The following is a 22,708-nucleotide window of genomic DNA, read 5'->3' on the forward strand; positions in this document are numbered from 1 at the left end:
AACATCAAACAAAACAACTACCTTAAGAGACTCTCAGGGGGCCGGCCCAGTGGCATAGCAGTTAAGTTCACACACTCTGCTTTAGCAGACCAGGTTTCACCGGTTTGGATCCTGGGCACGGACCTATGCAGTGCTTATCAAGCCATGCCATGCCAGGCATCCCACATATAAAGTGGAGGAAGATGGGCACAGATGTTAGCTCAGGGCCAGTCTTCCTCAGCAAAAAGAGGAGGATTGGCAGCAGATGTTAGATCAGGGCTAATCTCCCTCAAAAAAAAAAAAAAAAAAAAAAAAGGCTCTCAGTTTTCACAAACCATTTAACAACCGCACCTAATTTTTAAAAAAATATTAAGAGAGGAGGGTATAATATCTAGGAAAGAAGGGAGGTGAAGGAATGATACCAAACTGATTGCTGGTGGTAGGAAGTTGGCGATTATTCCCAGTTTCCTTGGGAAGAAGTCGACGACTAAAATCAAATTCCTTGGTGTTCTGAACTAGGAAGATAGAGGTTTTTTTGTTCGGTTTCTTTTTTTAACATGAATCTGTATAAAAATTTTTAAAAACATAGTCTGGAGATTTGTCCTGGAACTACAGTATCAAGCCACGCTCCTTTGTTTGTTCTTCACATTTTGGAGATGCGAGAGAACGCAGGTCAAGGGAAAGGAGAAGTGTAAAGAAACTAACTCTCGGAGACTGTGCACAACTGGAGGGAGTTTTAGAGGTCATCTTCGCCCTCCAACAGCAAGGGAAACAGGTCCACAGCAACAACATGAGTTACACCAACATATTCTACTCACGGAGCTCCTAATCCAAGAAGGGTGGTAGCCGGAATGAGGAGAGAGGGAGAAGGATGATGCAAACCACTGTCACCAATGATTTATGAACAAGAAAATCAAATCCAAAGGAAATAAAACGGGGTGCAGTCTCCACTTGTATATGAACGTGTCTTTCACTCTACCAGAACAGGAAATGGATGAGTATCAAAGGCAAGGAAACTTACAAAAATGCAAAAGGAGAAAAAAAATTGAAAATAATTGCAGCATAAGAAGGGACTGGTAGTCTTCTTAGTGTATAAAGAACACATATAAATCAGTATTTAGAAGATGAACACCCACATGGAAAAATGGACAAATATATAAAATAGCTAATTCACAAAGAAATATGAATGACCCATACGCAAATGTTAAGCTTCACTAATAGTAAAATAGAAAGAAGTGAACCTAACAGCTGGCATTTTATGATAATACCATGTGCGAAGGGAAAAAATGGCATTCAGATTGTTTTGGTAGCATGAATTGTTACTATTTTTCTTGAGGGCATTTTGGTAACCCGTGTGAAGAGTTTAAACAACGGTCAGCTCCTAACACCCAGGAACACCACTTGCAGAAATTTATCAAAGATGAACCAATTTAAGAATATACATGATCACTTCAGCATTTATGAATAATTAAAAATGGAGAAAGCTCAAGTGTCTAACAATAAGAAGGAAATTAAAGAAAATTTGGATACAGGCTCAAAATGGTCTACTAGGGAACTATTTAAAACCACGTTTATGGAGAATATTTGCTATTAAAGAATGATCATGACATAATATGAAAAAAAGTTGATTGTAGTTTCATATGTACAAAGGAGAAGCACCAAACTGTTAACAGGAGTTGTTAATAGGTGTTGGAATTAGAGGTGATTTTTTTTTTAAAAAGATATTTTTAAAAAATTTTATTTTTTATAAGTTTTAGGATTACAAAAACTTTAGTATTTTTAAAACTAACATAAACATATATTACTTCTATTAAAAAGTGTTCTTAAAGTAATAAAGTAGAAAACTTCTGAATCCCAGAATTTAAAAATACATTTTAAGTTAAAGTATGCAATATAAGGGCTGAAACTGAAAATATTTTGAGATGAAAATGAGTAATTTTCCCTCTTAAATGAAATTTGAAAATAAACCCTGAAAATATTTTTTTTTTTTTTAGTGAAGGAATTCTCATTTGTCTCATTAACAAAGAGGAAATATGAAAAGCAAATGGTGATGAGGGAAAACTTATTTCAATACCATTTTGGTAATATTTTAAAGATTAAATCCTTCTAACTCTCCTCCACTCTTTGGAAGCAGAAGAGAACATAAACAAAAGGAATAAGACTACACAGCCTTTGTGAAAGGTTGTGAATAAAGCCAACCCACAAAAGGGGGGAAAAAGCTCCAACACCCTTTTCTTTTTTTTTTTTCCTGCTTTATCTCCCCAAACCACCCCGTACACAGCTGTATATCTTAGCTGCATGTCCTTCTAGTTGTGGGATGTGGGATGCCACCTCAACGTGGCCTGACGAGCAGTGCTGTCGGCGCCCAGGATCCAAACCCTGGGCCGCTGCAGCAGAGCGCACGAACTTAACCACTCGGCCACAGAGCTGGCCCCACCAACACCCTTTTCTTGCACAGTAAATTGAAAGCTTCTCTTATGCTGAAAGCAAGTAGTAAGCAATTATACACCATCTTCTGGAAATCTCCAAGAGAAAAGCCATTCCCTTTTCCACATATCTGTTATAAATCACACTATCATTGGTTATATCTGGATGAAATCCATCTGAATTTTGTGCAACAGAGCAGATACCTAACAGGAAGACCACTGTGGAAACTAACACGTTGCAATAAACCCATGGTTACCCATCACAGCATCAGCTTTAGTTTCCTAAATTGAAAAAACAAAAACACAAGCAAAAAAGTTACAGCCAGAAAGAAAATGCAGAAAACAAGCCAGATAGGACCAGAAAAAAAAAAAGCAAGCAGAATCAGCGTCCATCTTATGTCCTCCTCCAGAGAGTAAGCTCCTTGCAGGGGGAAAAAAAAAACTTGAAAGGCAAAAAGAAAACTTCAATTAAAATCAAAAGGTGAAGTTACAGCAGAATCTAACAACAATTAGCAACCGTAAAATGATCAAGACTATAACCGCCAACTTCTATTAGGTCGCTGTGTATGCTGCCTGCCATTTCTTTCTTCTTTTCGTGTTCCAGTCCTCTGTCTAGTTAGGCGGTTTAGATGCTCGGGTCCATTTTTTTTTTCTAACTATGCTAATTTTATGAGAAAAAGGTTGAAGTTTCAAAAACATATTTCTTCTTTATTGTTATTACTTTATAGGCCTGTATTTAAACCAAACTTAAGACATCTCATAAAAAAAGACATGATAGTGCTCGCTTTGGCAGCACATATACTAAAATTGGAACGATACAGAGAAGATTAGCATGGCCCCTGAGCAAGGATGACACGCAAATTGGTGAAGCGTTGCATATTTAAAAAAAAAAAAAACAAAGAAATGATAGAAATTACAGTCATATGAAATCATTATCTTCACAGTATATCCTTCTATATAACAGATTAAATAGTATTCACAGTAAATATTAAAACAGACCTAGATATGGACATACAAAGACACACGCACACACACCCAAGTGGGCACCACATATAAACACCCAGAAAGATCCAATCCTGTCATGATCTTGTTGAAATTCTCTACCTTTTAAAATAATAAACGCACCATGAAGAAATGTTTTTGGTCAAATAAGGTAGAAAAAAAAGTATTTGGAGTCACATACTAAGATCCCAGGTATTAAAGAGACGTAAAGTAGACCAAAAATCAGAAGGTACAACCAATATAAGAACAGACAACTCTTAATTGTTTGTAGAAAACATAAACCTACAACCAAGAAAGAAAAAGCTATTCATAAAATCATTAAAGAAATAGCATTTATGAAGCTAAAAAAATATCCAACAGACTTTGAAGGTACTTGTATCCCCAGAGAATGAAGATGTATTTTTAATTTAATTGGCAACACATATTTAGTACAGTTTTACATATATGTGTATGCATATGTGTGTGTGTGTGTGTGTCTCCACAGTTAGAAATGGCCCTCACAGCTAAAGTCAACTAAACCTGATAAATGAGAAAATCACCACTGATAGATTAATAGTTGAAAACAGTTGTATATAGCAAACAATATATAACATCCCTGGAAAAACAGACTTCAAAAGACATAAGCAGCCAAAAAAGAACAGAGTACTAGGTTGGGGGAAAAAAAAAAAAACAGCAGCCGCCCAACAATGCTTCTGAAGGATCTGCCATCTTGAAGGAAATACAAAATCATGAAATTGAGAACAGTCACAATTAAAAGAAATTCTATAGCAATACGGAAATTATACTGGTAGAAAAATAGAATTATGGGAAAATAATAAAGGACAAAATAGACAGTTTCTCATAGAGCAATAAGTGCTGAAATAGTCAACAGTATTTGCTGAATGTGTTTGCGCACTACATACTGGGCACACAGTGGTAACCGGGACAGAAATGGCTCCTTCCTGGAACATTATACTCCAGAAGCTTTAAGACCTAAGTCAACATATTTCTTAAATTACAACGTGAATCAAAAATCAACCAGGTGCAAGTTCAAAATTCAGATGCTCCATCCTCAGGAATTCTGATTCAAAAGGTCTTGGGTAGAACAGAAGAATATGTTTTTAATAAGCTTTAATACAAAGAGTGAGGTTTTAGCTCTGCTGTTAATCAGCTACACAGCTTTGGGCACAAGTCACTTAATTTCATCTCACGGATGAGAATTCTGTTGAAAAGGTTTATTCTAAAGAATAAAAGTACTTCCTGAAGTGCTTTGCACAGTTGTATTCAAAATGGCAATAATGAAACAGCTGTGGCATACCAGAAAGAGTGCCAAAATCTGGATTCACATTTAACTTAGATGCTAACAAAATACATAACAATGGACAAGTCATTTAACCGGCCCGGTGGCACAGCAGTGAAGTGCACACGTTCCGCTTTGGCGGCCTGCAGTTGGCCAGTTGGGATCCCGGGTGCAGACATGGCACCACTTGGCAAGCCATGCTGTGGTAGGCGTCCCACATATAAAGTAAAGTAAGATGGGTACAGATGTTAGCTCAGGGCCAGTCTTCCTCAGCAAAAGAGGAGGATTGGAAGCAGTTAGCTCAGGGCTAATCTTCCTCAAAAAAAAGAAAAAAAAGAAAGATAAAAGTTAGGTATTTTTGGTAAGCTATAAAAAAAATACTAGATAAAGGTAATAATGAATAGTAGAGACCACCAGCATTGTTAGTCATAGCAAAGTATACACAATTATTATAAAAAAGGGAAAAGACTTTTGTGGGGAAAAAAATTACCTTACTTGTTTTTCCAACAAAATATACTTACTTATTGAAGTATGCCATGCGGGAAAGGATAAATCCCCAAATGTTAATCATGAATGTAGTTTCCAAAAACACGTTACTAATATCAAAAATCTTACCACCACATTGAGTGTAAGACAAGTGGGATATAGTCTCACGAGTAAACACTGGCTGGAAATACTATCCAAAGAACAGAAAACTCTTGGTCACCTAGTCCAACCACCTCATCAATACTTACATCTCTCTCCAACGATCCTAGCAAGTAATTATCTCTAACAGTTGTAAGAGAAGCATCTAGGGAGCTTCACCACCACCCCCCACCCCTGGCCCCAGCAAGATTTGCCCTGAGCTAACATCCGTGCCAGTCTTCCTCTATTTTTCAGTATGTAGGCCACCAGCACAGCATGGTCACTAACAGAGCAGTGTAGGTCTGCACCCAGGAAGTGAACCCAAGCCACTGAAGCAAAGCGTGCTGAACTTAACCACTAGGCCACTGGCACTGACCCTGGGGAGCTTTTAAAAGTACAGATTCTGGGGCTGGCCCCATGGCTCACCGATTAAGTTTGCATGCTCCGCTGCGGTGGCCAAGCGTTTTGCTGGTTCGGATCCTGGGCGCGGACATGGCACCACTTGTCAGGCCACACTGAGACGGCATCCCATGTGCCACAACTAGACTATGTACTGGGGGAATTAGGGGGGGAAAAGCAGGAAAAAAAAAAAGAAGATTGGCAACAGTTGTTAGCTCAGGTGCCAATCTTTGAAAAAAATAAATACAAGTACAGATTCTGAAATTCTGATTCAGTAAGTCCCAGGCAGAGCTCTGGGACCTGCTTGTGCAATATGACTCCCAAGTGATTGTGAAGTGGAGCCAGCATCTGGCCGCCAGTGATGCTGCATGCACTCACCAGCCCATTCTGTATCTGAGCAGTGTGACCCAACTCCAACAATGTTAGCTTGAACTCTTCTCCGCTACAGTTTCAGCCTTAGTCCTAGTTTTACTCTTTGGACCACATACAACACAAGCCAAATCTGTCTCCAGCCTAAACATCCCCAGTTCCTTCAATAACCCACATATATGTTTTAAACCTAACCCTAAATTTGTCCACATATTTTTACTTATATATGGTGCCAGAAGAGAACACAATCCTCATGTAGAACACAATGGGATACTCTCTCCTTTATTAGAGTTACAATGTTTCTGTTAACACAGCTTAAGTGTGCCTTTTACTGGCCACATATTATGATTACTTTGTTTAAATACACTTATTTTGGAAAAATTTCAGATATACACAAAAGTTGCAAAAATAGTAAGGAGAGGTCTTTGCCCAATTTGTTTTCCTCATGTTAAGATGTATAGTGCCATGGTACATTTACCAAAACCAAAAATGAGCTATTTTAAAAATTACATCTTTTTATACAAATTATTTTCCTGAGCCACATTTCCTTCATCCCAAACAAAGACTTTGGCTTTTCTTTTACTACATGGTGCAAATAAAGGCTTTTATATTTCATCTTTCACGATTCAGGGCAAGATTTCATCTTGCAAGACTTTGACTCAAAGACTTATAGTCTTTGAGTCTTGCAAGATGAAATGTAACGTCTTAAGATTTTTGAGGTCCCATACCTGTTAAAATACTCTGAGTCAAGGTCCTACTAGACTACATCCACTATTGCCACCAGATTTATGCCATACACATATTTGGTAAGCAAGGCTTCTGTATGTTCATCCTATTCAACATGCCGCTGCTTGGGGTAACATAAAACCCTCTCAGGTTGCAGTAAGTAACTTCTGAGACATACCGTCAATGAATTACAAATCTAACCAATTACCTGTACATCCAGTTACTTTGTTTTCATGCAAAGATATTCTCTGCGTCAGGGAAGTTCAGACACATTGCATCTCCACATTCTCATTTTATACTCATTTAATATACGTTTGCATGGTCTGCTTCTTCAGCTGAAAGGTTTAGAGCATCTGCACCACGGAAGGAATCCATTCCCTAAATGATTCTGAAATGCTTAGGAAAGAAGGGAACTCTCTGAACATCTACTGGCAACTCACTGAAACAGTTAATGACCATGTGTGAACACCTGTGCTCACAGAAATCCAGACAATTCCTCACGAGTCACAAACGAAAACCAGAAGAAATAGCAAGGTGCTATTAGTAGTATTATTCCTTCTGGAAGTAAAGAGAATTCAATTTATCCTCTTGAAATTAGTTACTGGCCTTAATTATTATAACTCTTAGGGAACAAAGTGGCACAAGATACGAATTTATTATTGAGATCCTGATTACAAAGGACAGTTTAGACATGTGGACCCAAAGAAAGCTACACTCAACTATATCAATCACTGCCAGATGATTTTTTTTCTCAACAGTTTACTTCTCAAAAGATGTGAATAATTTCCAATTCTGTTTATCTCTCAAAACCAGGCTGTGGAATTGGAGGTTTTAAATTGCAAAATAGAATTGACAATGCTTTCAGGAAGGTGGTCAACTCACAGCCTTCCTATCACACCAGTGAGTTGCTTAAAATGGGAAAGTCATTTAAAACAAAAACCTTTAAGGAAGCATCAGAATGCCAAAACAAAGCTCTTCAAACTTACCTCATAGTAACTCCGAACTGCATTGCAAAACGCTTCATCAGCTACAATTTGGGTTTCCCCGTTGAGGAAGGCCTGGAACCGTTCTTTGAGTAACTGCAATTGTTGCTTGTTAAGCTATAAGAAAAAGAGAGATTTAGTTGAAAAATTAGCCAATCCATGAAATGTAATGACTCTTGAAAGTTATATTTGGCTATATGTTTATTAGATTTGACACCTAGAATTAACTTTATGGTAAATAAAAGCTAAAAAAAAATCCTACTATTTATACTTATGGCTCAATTGTAAATGTTTCCAAGTCACTTCCCCACACCCTCTGGAATCCTGATATTGCAACGAAATCCAAATTTCTACCCTGGACAGAATTCCTGTGATTACTCTCCAGGCCTGCTTTGCACAGACAGAAAAAAACTAAAATTTGGATGAGTTTACTTGTGCAAGATTTCCAACTGTCCTGAACAGAGAGGGCAGAGAGAACAAGGGCTCTTAGAGATGAGCGGACAACTATCAGCCCTGGACAAGAGGAACAGGAAGGAAGACTGCAAAGGACAGAAGGACCCTGAGAAAGAATCCTCTAGAAAGCACAGCTGTCAGACGCCAAAAGTTTGGATTGCATGAACAAATATGTTTGTTCAACGCCTGAGTTGAGATAAAGAGATAAGGAGGAGACAATCCAAAAGAGAACAGACGTGCAACAGGCGGGCAGTGAGTGCATCTTGAAGCGTGTTGTGGGAAGAGCTGTGACCCAGGCAGAGCACTGCAAGTTTACAAGCACATTTTTCCCCCTGGGTCTAGCTACCGTAATTATTACTGAGGGTGGGTTAGACATGAACTGTTACTTACCAACCTATCTTCTAGTCAATCAACTATAAGCGGAATCAATTACGCACTTAATTTGTAGGGCCCTGTACAAAATGAGAATGAGGAGCCCCTTGTTTAAAAGGAAAAAAAAAAAAATCAAGAATTTCCGGACAGCAGCGATAAAGCATTAAACCAAGAATGGGCCCCTTTGAGCATGAAGCCCTATGCACGGGCACAGGCTCATGCTCATAAAGCCAGCCCTGACTACAGGAGCATCAGTTTCACTAGAGGTAGGACAGAGGTCATGCAGAAGCTAACTGGACAGAGAACAACATAGTCTTTCAGACAACATAACAAATCTCAAGATGCATAAGGAACAGGAAAGGAGTGATCTTTCCATTTCATCCGATCCCCATCAGACTATTAAAGAACTCAGTCCAGTTCTGTATTCTACAGAGATATGTAAAGCATTTGGAAACATGCTGAGGATAAAATGATTCAAGGATTAGAAAGACTAAACAAACTGGTATGATTTGGCTTCGAAAAGAAAGCTGATGTGAAATAAGGTTAAATCTGTTCAAAAGGCTTATTAAAATAACATTCAAATATAAAGAGACAAGCTCTTTCAAAAAATGGGTTTTATTTAGGAGTCTAACAAACAAGACAGTTAGTAAAGAAACTGTCGCTGGTAGTAACAGATTGATAAAGAAGTGCCCTATTGCACTCCAGTGTAAAAACAACAACAACAACAAAAACCTCTTGCCCTGAGCAGTCAAGAGAGAAGACCATTCCATTTCTTTACTAAGGTTATCTCTGTTTTACGGAAAGTTAACCAAGCTGAAATGCAGGAACGACACTATTACATTACATTCTCCGTTTCTATAATAGGAAGAGAAAACAAGGACCTTTTGTGTGTGTGTGTACTAGCAAAATTAAGTCCACGGCTTTAGCTCTCACAAAAGGCACCAGATGGAAAAAGGACAGCAATTGCTGAGAGCAAGACAGCTGAGAACACTTTAGTTGCCAAGCCCTGGGAACTGCCAAGAAGGGCTTCAGCTTGCAAACCAAGTGTCCAGGTAAAATGGAAATGTATGTGGGAATGACAATGAACCGGAGGGAACCTCAATGATCATTTGTCCCAACTCCCTTATTTGATAAAATAAATATCATTCAAAAACCAGAACCTGTGGATTTCTTCATGTTCTTTAAAAATTCCTGTAAATCTTTGTAATTTCTAATTTACCAGTGTTTAAGTTTAGCCATTGTATCAATGACTTACTTTTTGGTGATTATGGCATGGAAAATTCATGAATACATTCAAGGAAAGGAGATATGAGCAAACTCTCTTCTTAGAAACTCTAACAATATTGGTATAGTTCACAAAACATGCCAGAGATACCTGGCTAAATATAAGGCTTCATCTTTTTTATGAATAAAAATTACTGCAGTTACATTTAAGACAAAATAACAGCAAATATTCTAGTGATAAAGTCAATAAATGGATACTTTATTAATATGGAGAAGAGGTCTGCATTTCCACATAAATGATATGGGGAAATTAAATTTAAAAATCTAGCAGTTGGGATAGCTGTCAGAAAGCAGAGTTCTCTAAATGCTATCAGCATTATTTTAAAAAACTGTATTACATACATCAACAGATAGACCAATGGAATAGACCCAAGAAATAGACCCAAATATAATCAGAACTGTACTATAAAATACCTTTATGGTACCTCAAGTCAATAGCAAAAAGGGGTCTAGTCAATCACTGGTGTTAGAATAACTGGGAAGCCATGCAGAAAAAAATCACATTGTACCATCACACACACTGTTACAGTCAAAATGAACTAAAACTTCCAATGTTTTAAAATTTAAAAGATGTAACCATAAAGGTACTAAAAGAAAAAAATGGGAGAATTCCTTTAAACATCACATGAGACAAACCTTTCTAACCATGAATCAAAATCCAGAAGGCATAAATTTAATTGCATAAATATTAAAAATAAATTTAGCATGGCAAAAAATACCATAAGCAAAATCACTGGAAAAAAGACTAATAAGCAAAAAAATAGAATTAGTATCCTAAAGAGGTAATTTTCAAACACATAGATCCTAGAAATTGATAAGAATATGACCGATAAGCCAATAGAAAAATGGACAAAATGGATATATTCATTCATAATTTAAAAAACGCAAATTAAATCTATAGGAGAGAAGAAGGTTTCTGAGAAGATGGAGGAGTAGGAAGCACCAAAAATCTGTCTTCCACCTAGACAACAACTACGTTGACAGTTACATTTTTGTAAAAAAAATATTTTGTAACTCTGGAGTCTATTAAAGGCTTACAACTTAGAAAGGAAGGCTTGAATGGAAATTGAATTTGGTCAATTTCAGCTCTTAGCCCTATAGCAGCTGCCCATACCCCAACCCCTACCCCTTAACCCTGAGACAGCAAAAAAATTCCAGCAACCTAAATTTTCAAAAATATAAGCCACCACTCTCATAGAAAAGGGGAAACAGGACTTGTATTTGAATTTCCTTCCACTTGTAGAGAGAAACCATGGAAGAAGGATGGCTATGGGAATTGGACAGATGGAAAGGAAGGGTAAAAGAGTTTTCAGCCTATACTGCTTTATTCATTTTAGGTTTTAAATCACAGGACCCTTTTTATCAACTCAAATTTTAATTAGATTTAAAATAAGCTATAATAGCAGCTTTGAACAATTATGATCCACGACAGTTTAAATCTGATCATCCTGCAAGGAGAATGGACAACAAACTGACTGACTTTTTCAAGTCCCCTCTCATGTAGAAGAGTTGAACTTAACCGCATCCCTTTTTTTTTTTTTTTTTTTAACATTTGAAGATTGAAGATTTCTAAGAAACTTAGGGGGTATTTTGGGCTTTAACATGAATTGTTTTGTTTAAAACAGGGATCCATCAAAGGCGATGAACTATCAGGGTAAATGTTCCAGAGCACGGGACAGATGAAAGGTAATACTCACTAGCATCTCTCATGAGACTAAAACATAAGGACAGCAACACACCCTTCTAATCAATGCATTAATCTTTCACAATCCATACCAACTAGTCTCTAAGCCTCCATATGAGCCTAAAACTAACTAACACACACACACAGCTACTTTATTCCCTCACAATGAAACCAATTCTAATTTTGGACAGCTATCAAGAATTGAAACCTGCTTTCTGATGACTTTCACACAAACCTAGTTACGTGCCGTCAAAGACAAAACAGACTAAACGTTAACTTTCCTTCCTCAACATAGTTCAGGAACTTGAAGACATGTATCAGATTATTTGTGAGTCTTCTCTACTCCAGAATAAACTTTGCTGATTTCCTCAATGTCCTCAGGGTACTCTCCAATTTGTCCATAAATTAAGCATTAAATAGCTTTATTTAAGTTTTATTTAGGAAAGTATAAAAAAGCACTTTGAAAGCTATGACATTAAGCAAATGAAACTCATTACAAGAGCAATGTCCCTCCTAAAATGTACTGGGTAGACTGATCGTGATTCTCCTAGGATAGTGTGGCCAACAGAGACAAGTGGGAGGATCACTTCCCACATTCTAAGCATTCCATGTCTATTAACTCAAACTAAAAACAAATTAACTCTTCCTGGCAGTCACATCAACTGACTCACATCGTGCTTATAATCAACAAAAATTTCTAAAACGTTCTTACACGTGCTTCACTAAGCCATGTTTCATCTTGCTAGATTTATTTGGTCCATTGCTCCAGTTGATTAAGAGTTTTTTAGAATTCTAATTCCTTCACCCAATGACCCAAGAGCTTTCCTAGCTTTGTTATATCCGCTAACATAATACGGTATTATCCATAGTCCTCATCCAGGTCATTATAAAAAACCTTCATCAGTTCAGGATTAAGAAGGAAGCAGGAAATCTGTCATTACGTGTAATGATCCAGTTTGACACAACTAATTAGCATTCTTTGGGGCAGCTGATTTTATTATTATTCAGCCTCTATTTTAGCTTTGCTCATATATGGTCCTCACACTAGCCTATTTAACCATGAAGGAATAAAATATTTTTCAAAAATAAAAATTTAACTAGCAGCAATTATCTAATGGGAATTTTAAAAGTGCTTTTTATATGAAAATAAATTGCAGATACTTGACTAGAACATAAATATCCATGAAATACCTAAACACAACCAAGAAATTAGCCTTATAAAAAGAACACTTCCAAGGGCTGGCCCCGTGGCCAAGTTCGCGCCCTGCACTGCAGGCGGCCCAGTGTTTCGTTGGTTCGAATCCTGGGCACAGACATGGCACTGCTCATCAAACCACGCTGAGGCAGCGTCCCTCATGCCACAACTAGAAGGGACCCACAGCGAAGAATATACAAACTATGTACCAGGAGGCTTTGGGGAGAAAAGGAAAAAAAAACCACTTTGAACACTGACAGTTAAAGCTAAATTTTATAAATCCTAGCTGGCAGTGATAATTTATCCATAATAATAACCACCACAGGAAAAAAAAAAAAAACTTCTAGAGTTGAGATGTTTTATGTTTATTAGGGTTTTTTTTTTTAATGTTCAAATTAGATTCTAGTCTTTTCATTCGAAGTCATGATCAACTGAAGACTTATGCCAAGATCTTGGACTACAGCAGGAGACCAGCCATTATGCTACTCAGGAACCTGGCAACCACTGCTGTGCAGAGCCTGCCCTGACCTGTGGTCCCCTCATCACAAGTCCTGATGCTCATGGTGGGGGCTGCATGCCATCCTGGTGAGTAAAGGCGATCACCGTCAGATTTCACAGCAAAGTGGCAGGTGAAAGTGGGTACTGTACAGTGGGTACTGTAGCTCCAGGATTTGAGGGTGAGTGGGTGGGGTTGTGTGCATATACCTCCAAGAGAGGTAGAGAGACTTTCTTTCAAGCAGGTAAAAGGATTTACTCCAGGCACAGATGGTCTCTGAGATGAACAGAATAGCTTTAATGCTTCTTAATGAGATGTAGTAAAAGATATTAATGGGAAAAGACTGAAGGATAGGTGCTATCTTCTTTTTCCCTTCCTATCGACACTCTGGCAAAAGATCTACATAAAACCACTGGGGCAAAAAAATCAGCACCTCCCACATTTCTGAAACAATAGACCTCCCCAAACCGCGTATCAGAACAGAATAACACAGGGGCTCTGGCCACGTCTCATACATTACAAAATCCTGTGGGAGGCATTGCTATTAATAGCTTCTTATCCGAATAACTTTTCTTGCCCCTTTCTGTAAGCACAGCTATTTGAGACAGTGAATATGCCATCTGAGTCTACAATTACCAGCCTCACTTGACCATGCACATGGTCAAATGATTAAGTTAAGGCCAATGAGATACAAGTGAAAGCGTATGTGACTTCCAGGAAATCATAAAAAGTAGATGAAGCAAACACTTTTTGCCTGTTTCTTTCTTTCCTCTTTTCCTACCAGCTGGAATTTGATGTGCTAGCTGGAACTGTCAGCTTGGCCCGTAAAGATGATGGAACAGCAAGATAAAGGGAGCCTGAGCCTCCTCCCAGTGTGGAGCAGCCATTGCAATGCTGGACTGCTACCTCCCACCTTCCTTTACGTGAGAGAGAAATAAGCCTTCGTATGTACAGATCACTCTTACTTGGGGTTGACTGGTGATATGTGACTGAACAAAATCCTAACTGATACAGATCCCAATGAGATACTCAACCAGGGGAAAATGCCATAATACTACCGTCCCTTGCTGGTAAAGTGTATCTTAATTTATTCCAAAAAAATATTCTTTCTGTAATGTTATTTTATGTGAAAAACTCCTTATCCAATGAACTTACCCCATTGAACAATGAACACCAGAGTCCACATGCCTGAGGTAGATTAAAAATAGTTATTTTGGCAGACTGAAATCTGTTATCCCACCGTATTGAAAGAGGGGATGAAAAAGCTCCAAATTAGCAAATACATCTTCAACGTATTTTAGAATAAAATGTATATTAAGTGATGACTAGAGAAGAGCAAAGTCCCATTGCATTGTGGACAAACGGGCCCTGGGCGAGGCTTACTCAGCCACTAAGTGAATTACTTCTATCCATATTCTCATCAACCTCTTAGTCGAATTCAAGCCTCAGCAAAATTATTTGCTATTATGGGACTGTCTTGGGGGAGGGGTGCTGCTGGTAATACTGAAACTAGCAATGCCAAATCTATGAATTCTATGAATTTCCTTGCTGCACTGTACTTAGCATGTTCTACGCATGTCTCATTAAATCTTCCTCCATCTCCTATAAAGCATTTATCCTCATTTTACAAATGAAGTTAAGCTCAAAGAAGTTAAGCATCTTGCCTAACTTCATATCTATAAGAGGCAGGAGCAGAATCTGAACCAGTGTCCCGATCTAAAGCCTACATCCTTTCCAATACCCATATTATTCTGTTTCCCTTATAACCACACATTTCTTTCAAGGGTAAGTGTTCATCCTTTCCGATGTGTTATAGACAGCTTATATGTATTTGATTAAGTCCCCCACTAGAATAAAATTTGCCTTAGAGTAAGAACTTGATTTTAGCTCACAGCTCTAATTCCATACTACGACAATGCCTAGCACATAGAATGTTTTTTTTTTTAAAGAATAAATAAACAAATGTCAGTTGGTTGCTATAAAACTATTGCTTACTAGCATCCTAGGTACTAGCATCACAGGTACTCTCATGCTCACCTGCTCCCACAAAAAAGTTGGTTTATCACGCAATTATAAAAACTCACGATTACCTCAAACCACCAAAATGGCTGAGAAGACAGCCTCTCAGATATTTTCAGCTATTTCATGAATTAGTAAAGTTATATATGACTAATGGGGCAGCAGAGTGAGTAATTAAGGGCACAGGCTCTAGTGTAAGACTACTTCTGCTACATTCAAGATTCCCCACAATTTGCAGGGCCTTCAGCAGGTCACTTAACCTCAGTGCCTCAAGTTCTTACCTAAACAATGAGGACAGTAATAACATACATTTAATAGAGCTGTTGCAGTAAATAAGATAGGGAAAAGTACTTAACCATACATTAACGCTTTATAATTGCTATTATTTTAGAAATACACGGTGGTTTTATTTCAGCGACTGCAGAAGTCAGAGACAAAAACCAATCTTAAGATGGATGCATATGAACAATTGACTGCCCAGAGCTGTGCTGTCCAATACACATGGCTACTGAGCACTTCATATGTGGTTAGTCGAGTTGACATGTGCTCCAAGTCTAACCCACATACCAGATTTCAAATACTTGGTACAACAAAAAGAATATGAAACATCTCACTAGTACTTGCATATTGGTTACATGTTGAAAAACATCTTGTATATATGGGGTAAAATAAATTATTAAAATGACTGTTTAATATGGCTACTAGAAAATTTTAAGTTACATATGTGGCTCACATTATATTCCAACTGGATGATGGTCAAGCGTCCCTTGAAGAGACAGATGCACATAGCCATGCTGCACCCTGAAACTCACACTCACACCCTCACTCACAACAGCAGGCCCCACAGTTTATAAGCTTGTGGCAAAGCCCTGTGATATGACCAACAGAAGAGAAACTGAACAAGAGCCAAAATGCAACACCTAAGTATTTGCTTAGTGTTTTCCATTGTCAGAGAGTAAAGTAGGGTTATTAGTTCCATGTTATGGATGAGAAAACAGAGGTTAAGGTACAAAACCAGTTAGGTCATAGAACGAGGATCCTAACATAAGTCTCCTGAATCCAATTCCACAGCTTTTACCCTATCACTACATGCCCCTTCTATCCCACTGCCATGTTCTTATTTGACTATGTCTTCATTTAGCTGAGTCTAACAAGAGACAATCAAATGAAGTGCTGAGTAGTTATTCAACAGGACTGTTTCATGTTCCTGAAAGTGGTGATAGGTAAGAAAGAGAAATGGTGAGCCTTCTTGGTCATTATCCTCAAAATCTGCTTTAGAATCCTCTTATTCATTGACACATCATTTCAGCCACCACTCTGAGAGTGGAACGAACCTATGATAATAACCTTTAATGGTTCCCATTAATAGTATAAGTTCAACAAAATCAAATGCCAACCAACTGTCATGGTCAGTTTTTTGTGTCAGCTTGACTAAGTTAAGGGATCCCAGATAGCTGGTAAAATGTTATTTCTGGGTGTGTCTGTGAAGGTGTTTCTGGAAGAGATTATCATTCGATTCAGTAGATTGAGCAAAGAGATCCACCCTCACCAATGTGGGCGGGCATCATCTAATTCATTGAGGGCTTGAATAGAACAAAAAAGGCTAAGAAAGGGAAAATTGTCTCTCTCATTGAGTTGGGACATCCATCTTTTCCTGCTCTTGGACATCAGGGCTCCTGGTTCTTGGTCCTTCAGACTCAGATTGAATGATACCACCAGCTTTCCTGATTCTCCAGCTTGCACAGGGCAGATCGTGAGATTTCTCGGCTTCCATAACTGTGTGAGCCAATTCCTATTATAAATCTTCTCTCAATACCTATATATATATCCTGTTGGTTCTGTTTCTCTAGAGAACCCTGACTAATACACCCATTATCATAAATAACAGCCTTAGCAATCTGTTACAATCAAGCAAGTCAGGGATGACTATGGGGGTAGAGGGTTCAGAGGGAAGAAACCTCAGGAGCCACTCTGAAAAGGTCTTACTGCAATCCACAGTCACTTCCTCCTTCACTAAGGTCTGACAAAATCAATACGGCTTCCTCAACAAGTAGTCTTAGAGGTTCACTATGGGAAAAAGGCAGGAAACAGGAAGCAGTCCAGCACATGTTGTCACCTCACAACCTACCAAGTCAGAAGCAGAGTCTGTCACAAGGCAAAGTTTCTAGTCAATACCTTCCTACAAATAATTCTAGTGGACTATGTCCAGGTAGATCATGAGGGGACTGCCCTTCTGAAACAATATGATTTCCCCTTGACCACCTTTAATTAATGTGTAATTTAATACCCAGCAATAATAGCTAATATTAATTGACCACTTACTACATAGTAAGCACATTTCTAACCTCTTTACAAGGATTATTTTAAGCTCCCTATGAGGTGGGCTCCTATGTTTCAAATATGAGGAATCTAAGGTCCAGAAAAGTTAAGAAAGTGGTCCAGGTCCCATAATTTGGGGGTAGAGCCAGGTTTATCTGACTGATATGCTCTTAGCCACTGGCTACACTTAGGGTTTCTTCTTGAACTCCTCAAGTCACATTCTCCACACCCAGGTCAAGACACGGGACCACCAAAATCTAGCAAATCCAATCATGTGATCAGTTTGAAGAGGTGAATACAAGTTCCCCTCCTTCCCATTTACCTACAAACACGATCCCATCGTGCTCCCTCACATCACTGAGTCTTCACACACACAGTTAGTTCCCTCTGCCTGGAATATCCTTCCATCTATGAGAACATAACTCTGATAAAACCTCCTAGAAATCTCCTTCTTTCTGCTCCCCCCAATTAGGTCATCCCATTCTCTGTGCCACTTTCGCACCTCATACATACATCTATCATTTGCTTAATGTGGTTTCCCCTTACTAGGGTACAGGTTCCTTACATATGGATGCCAGTCATTTTTATGTCCCCCCAACACACACTAAGTACAACGTTTGCTGATACAAATTCACGTAAGTGGAAGAAAATCCAGAGTGGAAAAGGATATCACCTTCACTACAACTTTTCTGGGCATGTATCCTGTCATAACCATTGGCAAAAGACTCTAGTAGTGACATAACTGAGGAGTAAGGAACAGATACAGTCTTAGAAAAGAAGTCTCAGATAGCTTGTGTGTTGTCCAAATAATAAGTTCACGGCCACACTCAGTGAGGCCTGAAGAAACAGTAAAAGATTTCTTTGTTGAGCTGCAGTGTGAGTAGTACTGTTTTGCAGATGATATTGTTCTCAAGCAGGAAGAACTTTGTGCCTTGGTACCATCTGGTATTTCATGGCAAAGTTCCTTATGCTGAAGCCACATTTGCAAGAAACAGTGATTCTACGTTCATGACAAGGAATTCGGACAGACTCAGCAGCAGACAACTGTGTACTGGTCTAAAAGCTTAAACAAGCTGACCAGCTCAAAGTCACACAGTGGCTTTTTCCTGTAGGTAATAAGTGGTTTGGGATAGCTGCTTTTGAAAAAAGAAAATGGGGGCTGGCCCTGTGGCCAAGTGGTTGGGTTCGTGTGCTCTGTTTCGGCAGCCCACGGTTTTGCCAGTTCGGATCCCAGGCACAGACATGGCACTGCTCATTAAGCCATGCTGAGGTGGCGTCCCACATGCCACACCTAGAAGGACCCACAACTAAAATATACAACTATGTACTGGGGGGGGTTTGAGGAGAAAAAGCAGAAAAACAAAATAAAATAAAAATAAATTTAAAAAAAAAAAGAAGAAAATGATGTAAGTTTGCTTTCCCCAGAAATGTTTGAAGTTTTAACTTTCTAAGTAGATACATCACGAATTAGAAATGGCTATTTGTAAAGAAGAGGAGGAAGGTAAAGAACTTTCAGGTTGCCATATTTGTTGACCCATCCTTCTGACACATGCAGTGGTAGAATCTAGTAAGATAAGCATTAAGGTCACCTTACTCCTTTAATTTAGAGTGCCTTTGACTGAAAGTTACAGAAGCTCCAACTCAAAATGGCCTGTTAACAATTAAGAGGTTTATAATCACATATCTCAAGAATTCCAAAGGTATGAGGGTACCAGAGTCAGTTAATTCAGTCGCTCAATGATGTCATCAAGGAGCCAGGCCTCCTCCATCTGTCTATAACCCTCATGTGCGGATTTGTCCTCAGGTTTATTGCCTCCAAACAAAGCCATACTAAATCTGTGTGAAGCATCCTCACGTGATAATAAACAAAGATTGAAGAAGAAGATATTTTTACTCTGAAAAAGGGGTGGAGTGAGGAAAAAACTTTCCCAGAATCAGCACACCCTCCAGCAGACTTCCACCCACATGTTACTGGCCAGACACGATTCTTGTGTCCATTCCTACAAAAATCACTGAAGTTGGAAAGGGAGTATCATGACTGACTGACCAATTAGGAGTCATCCCGGGAACTCAAGAAGAATCCAGCCCCTCCCACATAATAAGGGGGAGGCCTGATATCTGAATAAAAACCAAGGGTTTGGTGAGGAAGAGGAGGAGCTAGAGAGTGGCTTCTGTGTAGGCAACTGGCACTGCTGCTCCATCCTGACCGTTCCAAGGAGGAGGCCGGAACTGGAGAACTGCACAGACAAGACCAAGGCTAATGTCTCCTCATGCCTATTTCCCTAACAAATAACCAAATTCTAGTCCGTACCTCAAACAGATATCTTAGTTACAACTTTAAGAATCATTTATTTCAAATCAACTAAATCATATTGATTACTGCATTTATATCCATGAACTTAGGGACAATAAATGCAAGGATCACATTACTCTCTTAGTGAAAATTATTTCCTATTTATATCCTTCTTGAACCTTACAAAATTTAGCTGGCAAAAATGCGATGCTAACTCCAAGACATCATGGCAAACGTTTGGATTAGCAAATTCAAGGATTTGTGAAGATTAAACAGATAAAAGCCTTCTTCAAGATTAACACTAAAAGAACTGAGCGCCTAGACTCGGATGACATTAATATTTGCTTTAGATTTTTGGATTCTAAAAGCAATTCTGAATTCACGTACAGAATACATATTGCTAAGTAAAGGCAAATGTTTAGCACATTTGTTCACCAAGGGAGGTCAAAAAAAGGAGACAACAATTTTCCCACAAAGAGAGAAGAGCAAATAGTTTATTCTACCAATTACAAAGCTAGCTTCCAAGTAATTAACAAGAAAACAACAACAAAAGATATTTTAAAATAAAGCCAGCTACTTCATGCAACACTGCTGAGTCTGAGCTTCACACCATGTCCTCCTGTCACATCAGTGGGCTTCTAGATAAGGCTGCTAAATTAAAGGTAGGATGTCCCAATAAACTTGAACTTCAGAGAAACGATAGATAGATAATGGTAAAATACTTATACTAACAACTACCTGAAATTTTTAGTATGCCTCAAGAAATATTTTGGACATTCTTATACTAAAAATGATCCATTATCTAAAATTCAAATGTAACTGGGCATCCTATATTTGTATTTATATCCTCTGACTCACTCTCTAAATCTTTGATAACATCTTCCTTTGGTTCTTTGGATTGTCTTTGTGTTTCTCTACCTGGTTATCTTTGCCTCTTAGGACTTGATAATGGATTGTGGTTCAGGTCACCCCCAATTCCTTTATCTTTTCAGTGCTGTCTCAAAAGGAAACTCAAAGGAAATTTCCACAACACAACTCAACATGCTGTGCAAGACAAACAGATGAGACACCACTAAGAGGCAAGTGTGATCATTTTCAAAGAATGAAAAACCAGTTAGTTTCCCAACCCTGGCTGGTCACAATCTTCAAAAGCTTGTTTGAAAAGGCAGACGCTGAAAACCTACTCTAACCCTACTATTTCAGGATGTGAAATAGAGTGACCTGGAAACCTATTCAATTTTTACATTCAGCTAGGTTAGGGTTGCTGGACCTGGATTCATGAGCTAAGAAATCCACTCAGCTAAAGCAGAGGTAGAGAGGCATCAGTGAATTGATTTAGATGTATTTACACTGCATAGTGCTTAGCTGTCACTCCAGAATTTGTATTTTTCATTAACCTAAAATGGAAAGACAGGAATGCATGATACACAGGATAGGACTGAAACCAATTTTTAAATGAGGCTTTTACTCATGATGAAGAAATAGGGGCAGATGTATCTTCTGGTTAGTATAATTATGAATCACATTTTAAGATACAGGCACTTTAATTCTTATACTTTGTCTGCTTGGAAAACACATAACATAAAAATGCTTACATATATAGCAAATTTCTCATTAGAAATAGTGATAAAGGACAATTTCTGGGGCATGGGGGGATTAAAATAAGGAACCCTGAGGCTCATCCGTCTATTCTATCTAGGGGAAGGCTGAGCACAGTATGGGGGAAATTAAAAGCATGTTCTCCTTCACTCCATGTCCAGGAGAATTAGCCCTCACATACAACGAACCTTAACGCCTGAATCTTTCAGAAGGTGGTGACTTTATACAAACCTACAAGAAAAGCTTTAAAAAAAAAAAAAATACTAGCTATATCATAAGAAATTTTAAAAATTCAAATAAACATGAAAAGGCTCTGGCAAGAGAAACAGAAATAAGCCAACCTCCAAATACAACAAAAACCACAGGGATGGAGAAAGGCCACTGCACAGTGCCACTCCCTGGGACCAGATGTCCCACACACATTGCCACATAATACACTGATCCAAAGAGAAAACCTACACGGCACCAAATGTATAGAAATAAAGGCTGCTCAACAGTGAAATGCCACGTAATTCAGGCCGTGGCACACACACATCCTGGTCCTAAAAGCCTGTCTTACTGGTAAAAGGACGCCTTTGGCTCTACTTCATCTGCTGCCCATCTAACGAGACACATAGAGCCAGGCCACCTTGAAGGGAGAGCCCCTATTTACACTTCATTGATACTGAGAAGCATTATCAGCTCCATTTTATAGACGAAAATATAAATTCACAAAACAGATGTCCAAGAAAACTCAAAAGGGATTCAAGATGCTAACAACTGAAAGATAATCTAGAATGTGCATATAGAGAACAGAAAACTTCAATATTTTCTGCTAAAGCAGATCTGAAAATTCTCTTCCCACTAGAAAACATTTTCTAGTGTTAGTTTCTGTTAAGGTAATTTCTCTCACAAAAATTCTATTAAACCATATTTATCCTATAAAATATCTATTTACATTACTAAATTACAGAACCACCCAAAATTACTCTTGTAGCAAAGAATAGCATGTTCTCATACTTTCTGGAACAACTCTCTGAAGTACTATAAATTCCTGAAATGTACCTGAACATTACTGTAAAATTTGGCTATAAGGTGGAAAAATAATTATAATATCAATATAGAGATCAAAATAATACATTAACAAATACAAGTTAGCACCAAAATCACTAGTATATTACAAAGAATTACATTAAGTAGGTAAGATAAAAAAAAAACACTGGGTAAA

The 22,708-nt window shown here is 38.2% G+C and overlaps 1 protein-coding gene and 1 non-coding gene across 13 annotated transcripts in view; one reads left to right on the plus strand and one right to left on the minus strand.

The window, feature by feature from the left end:
- The window catches only part of CADPS2 (calcium dependent secretion activator 2), a 495,842-nt gene that overhangs the window by 364,178 nt on the left and 108,956 nt on the right, over window positions 1-22,708 (minus strand). For all 12 annotated transcript variants that reach the window (XM_070264987.1, XM_001502202.7, XM_070264989.1 and 9 more), the window contains exon 2: window positions 7,791-7,904. In XM_070264987.1, the coding sequence (XP_070121088.1) occupies window positions 7,791-7,904 (114 nt within the window). The remainder of the gene's footprint in view (window positions 1-7,790; window positions 7,905-22,708) is intronic.
- LOC111773327 (U6 spliceosomal RNA) lies at window positions 3,183-3,289 on the plus strand. Its single transcript, XR_002807711.1, has one exon. It is a non-coding gene; the product is annotated as a U6 spliceosomal RNA (small nuclear RNA).

The sequence above is a fragment of the Equus caballus genome, chromosome 4, assembly GCF_041296265.1.
Source record: "Equus caballus isolate H_3958 breed thoroughbred chromosome 4, TB-T2T, whole genome shotgun sequence".
Classification (NCBI taxonomy): Eukaryota; Metazoa; Chordata; class Mammalia; order Perissodactyla; family Equidae; genus Equus; species Equus caballus.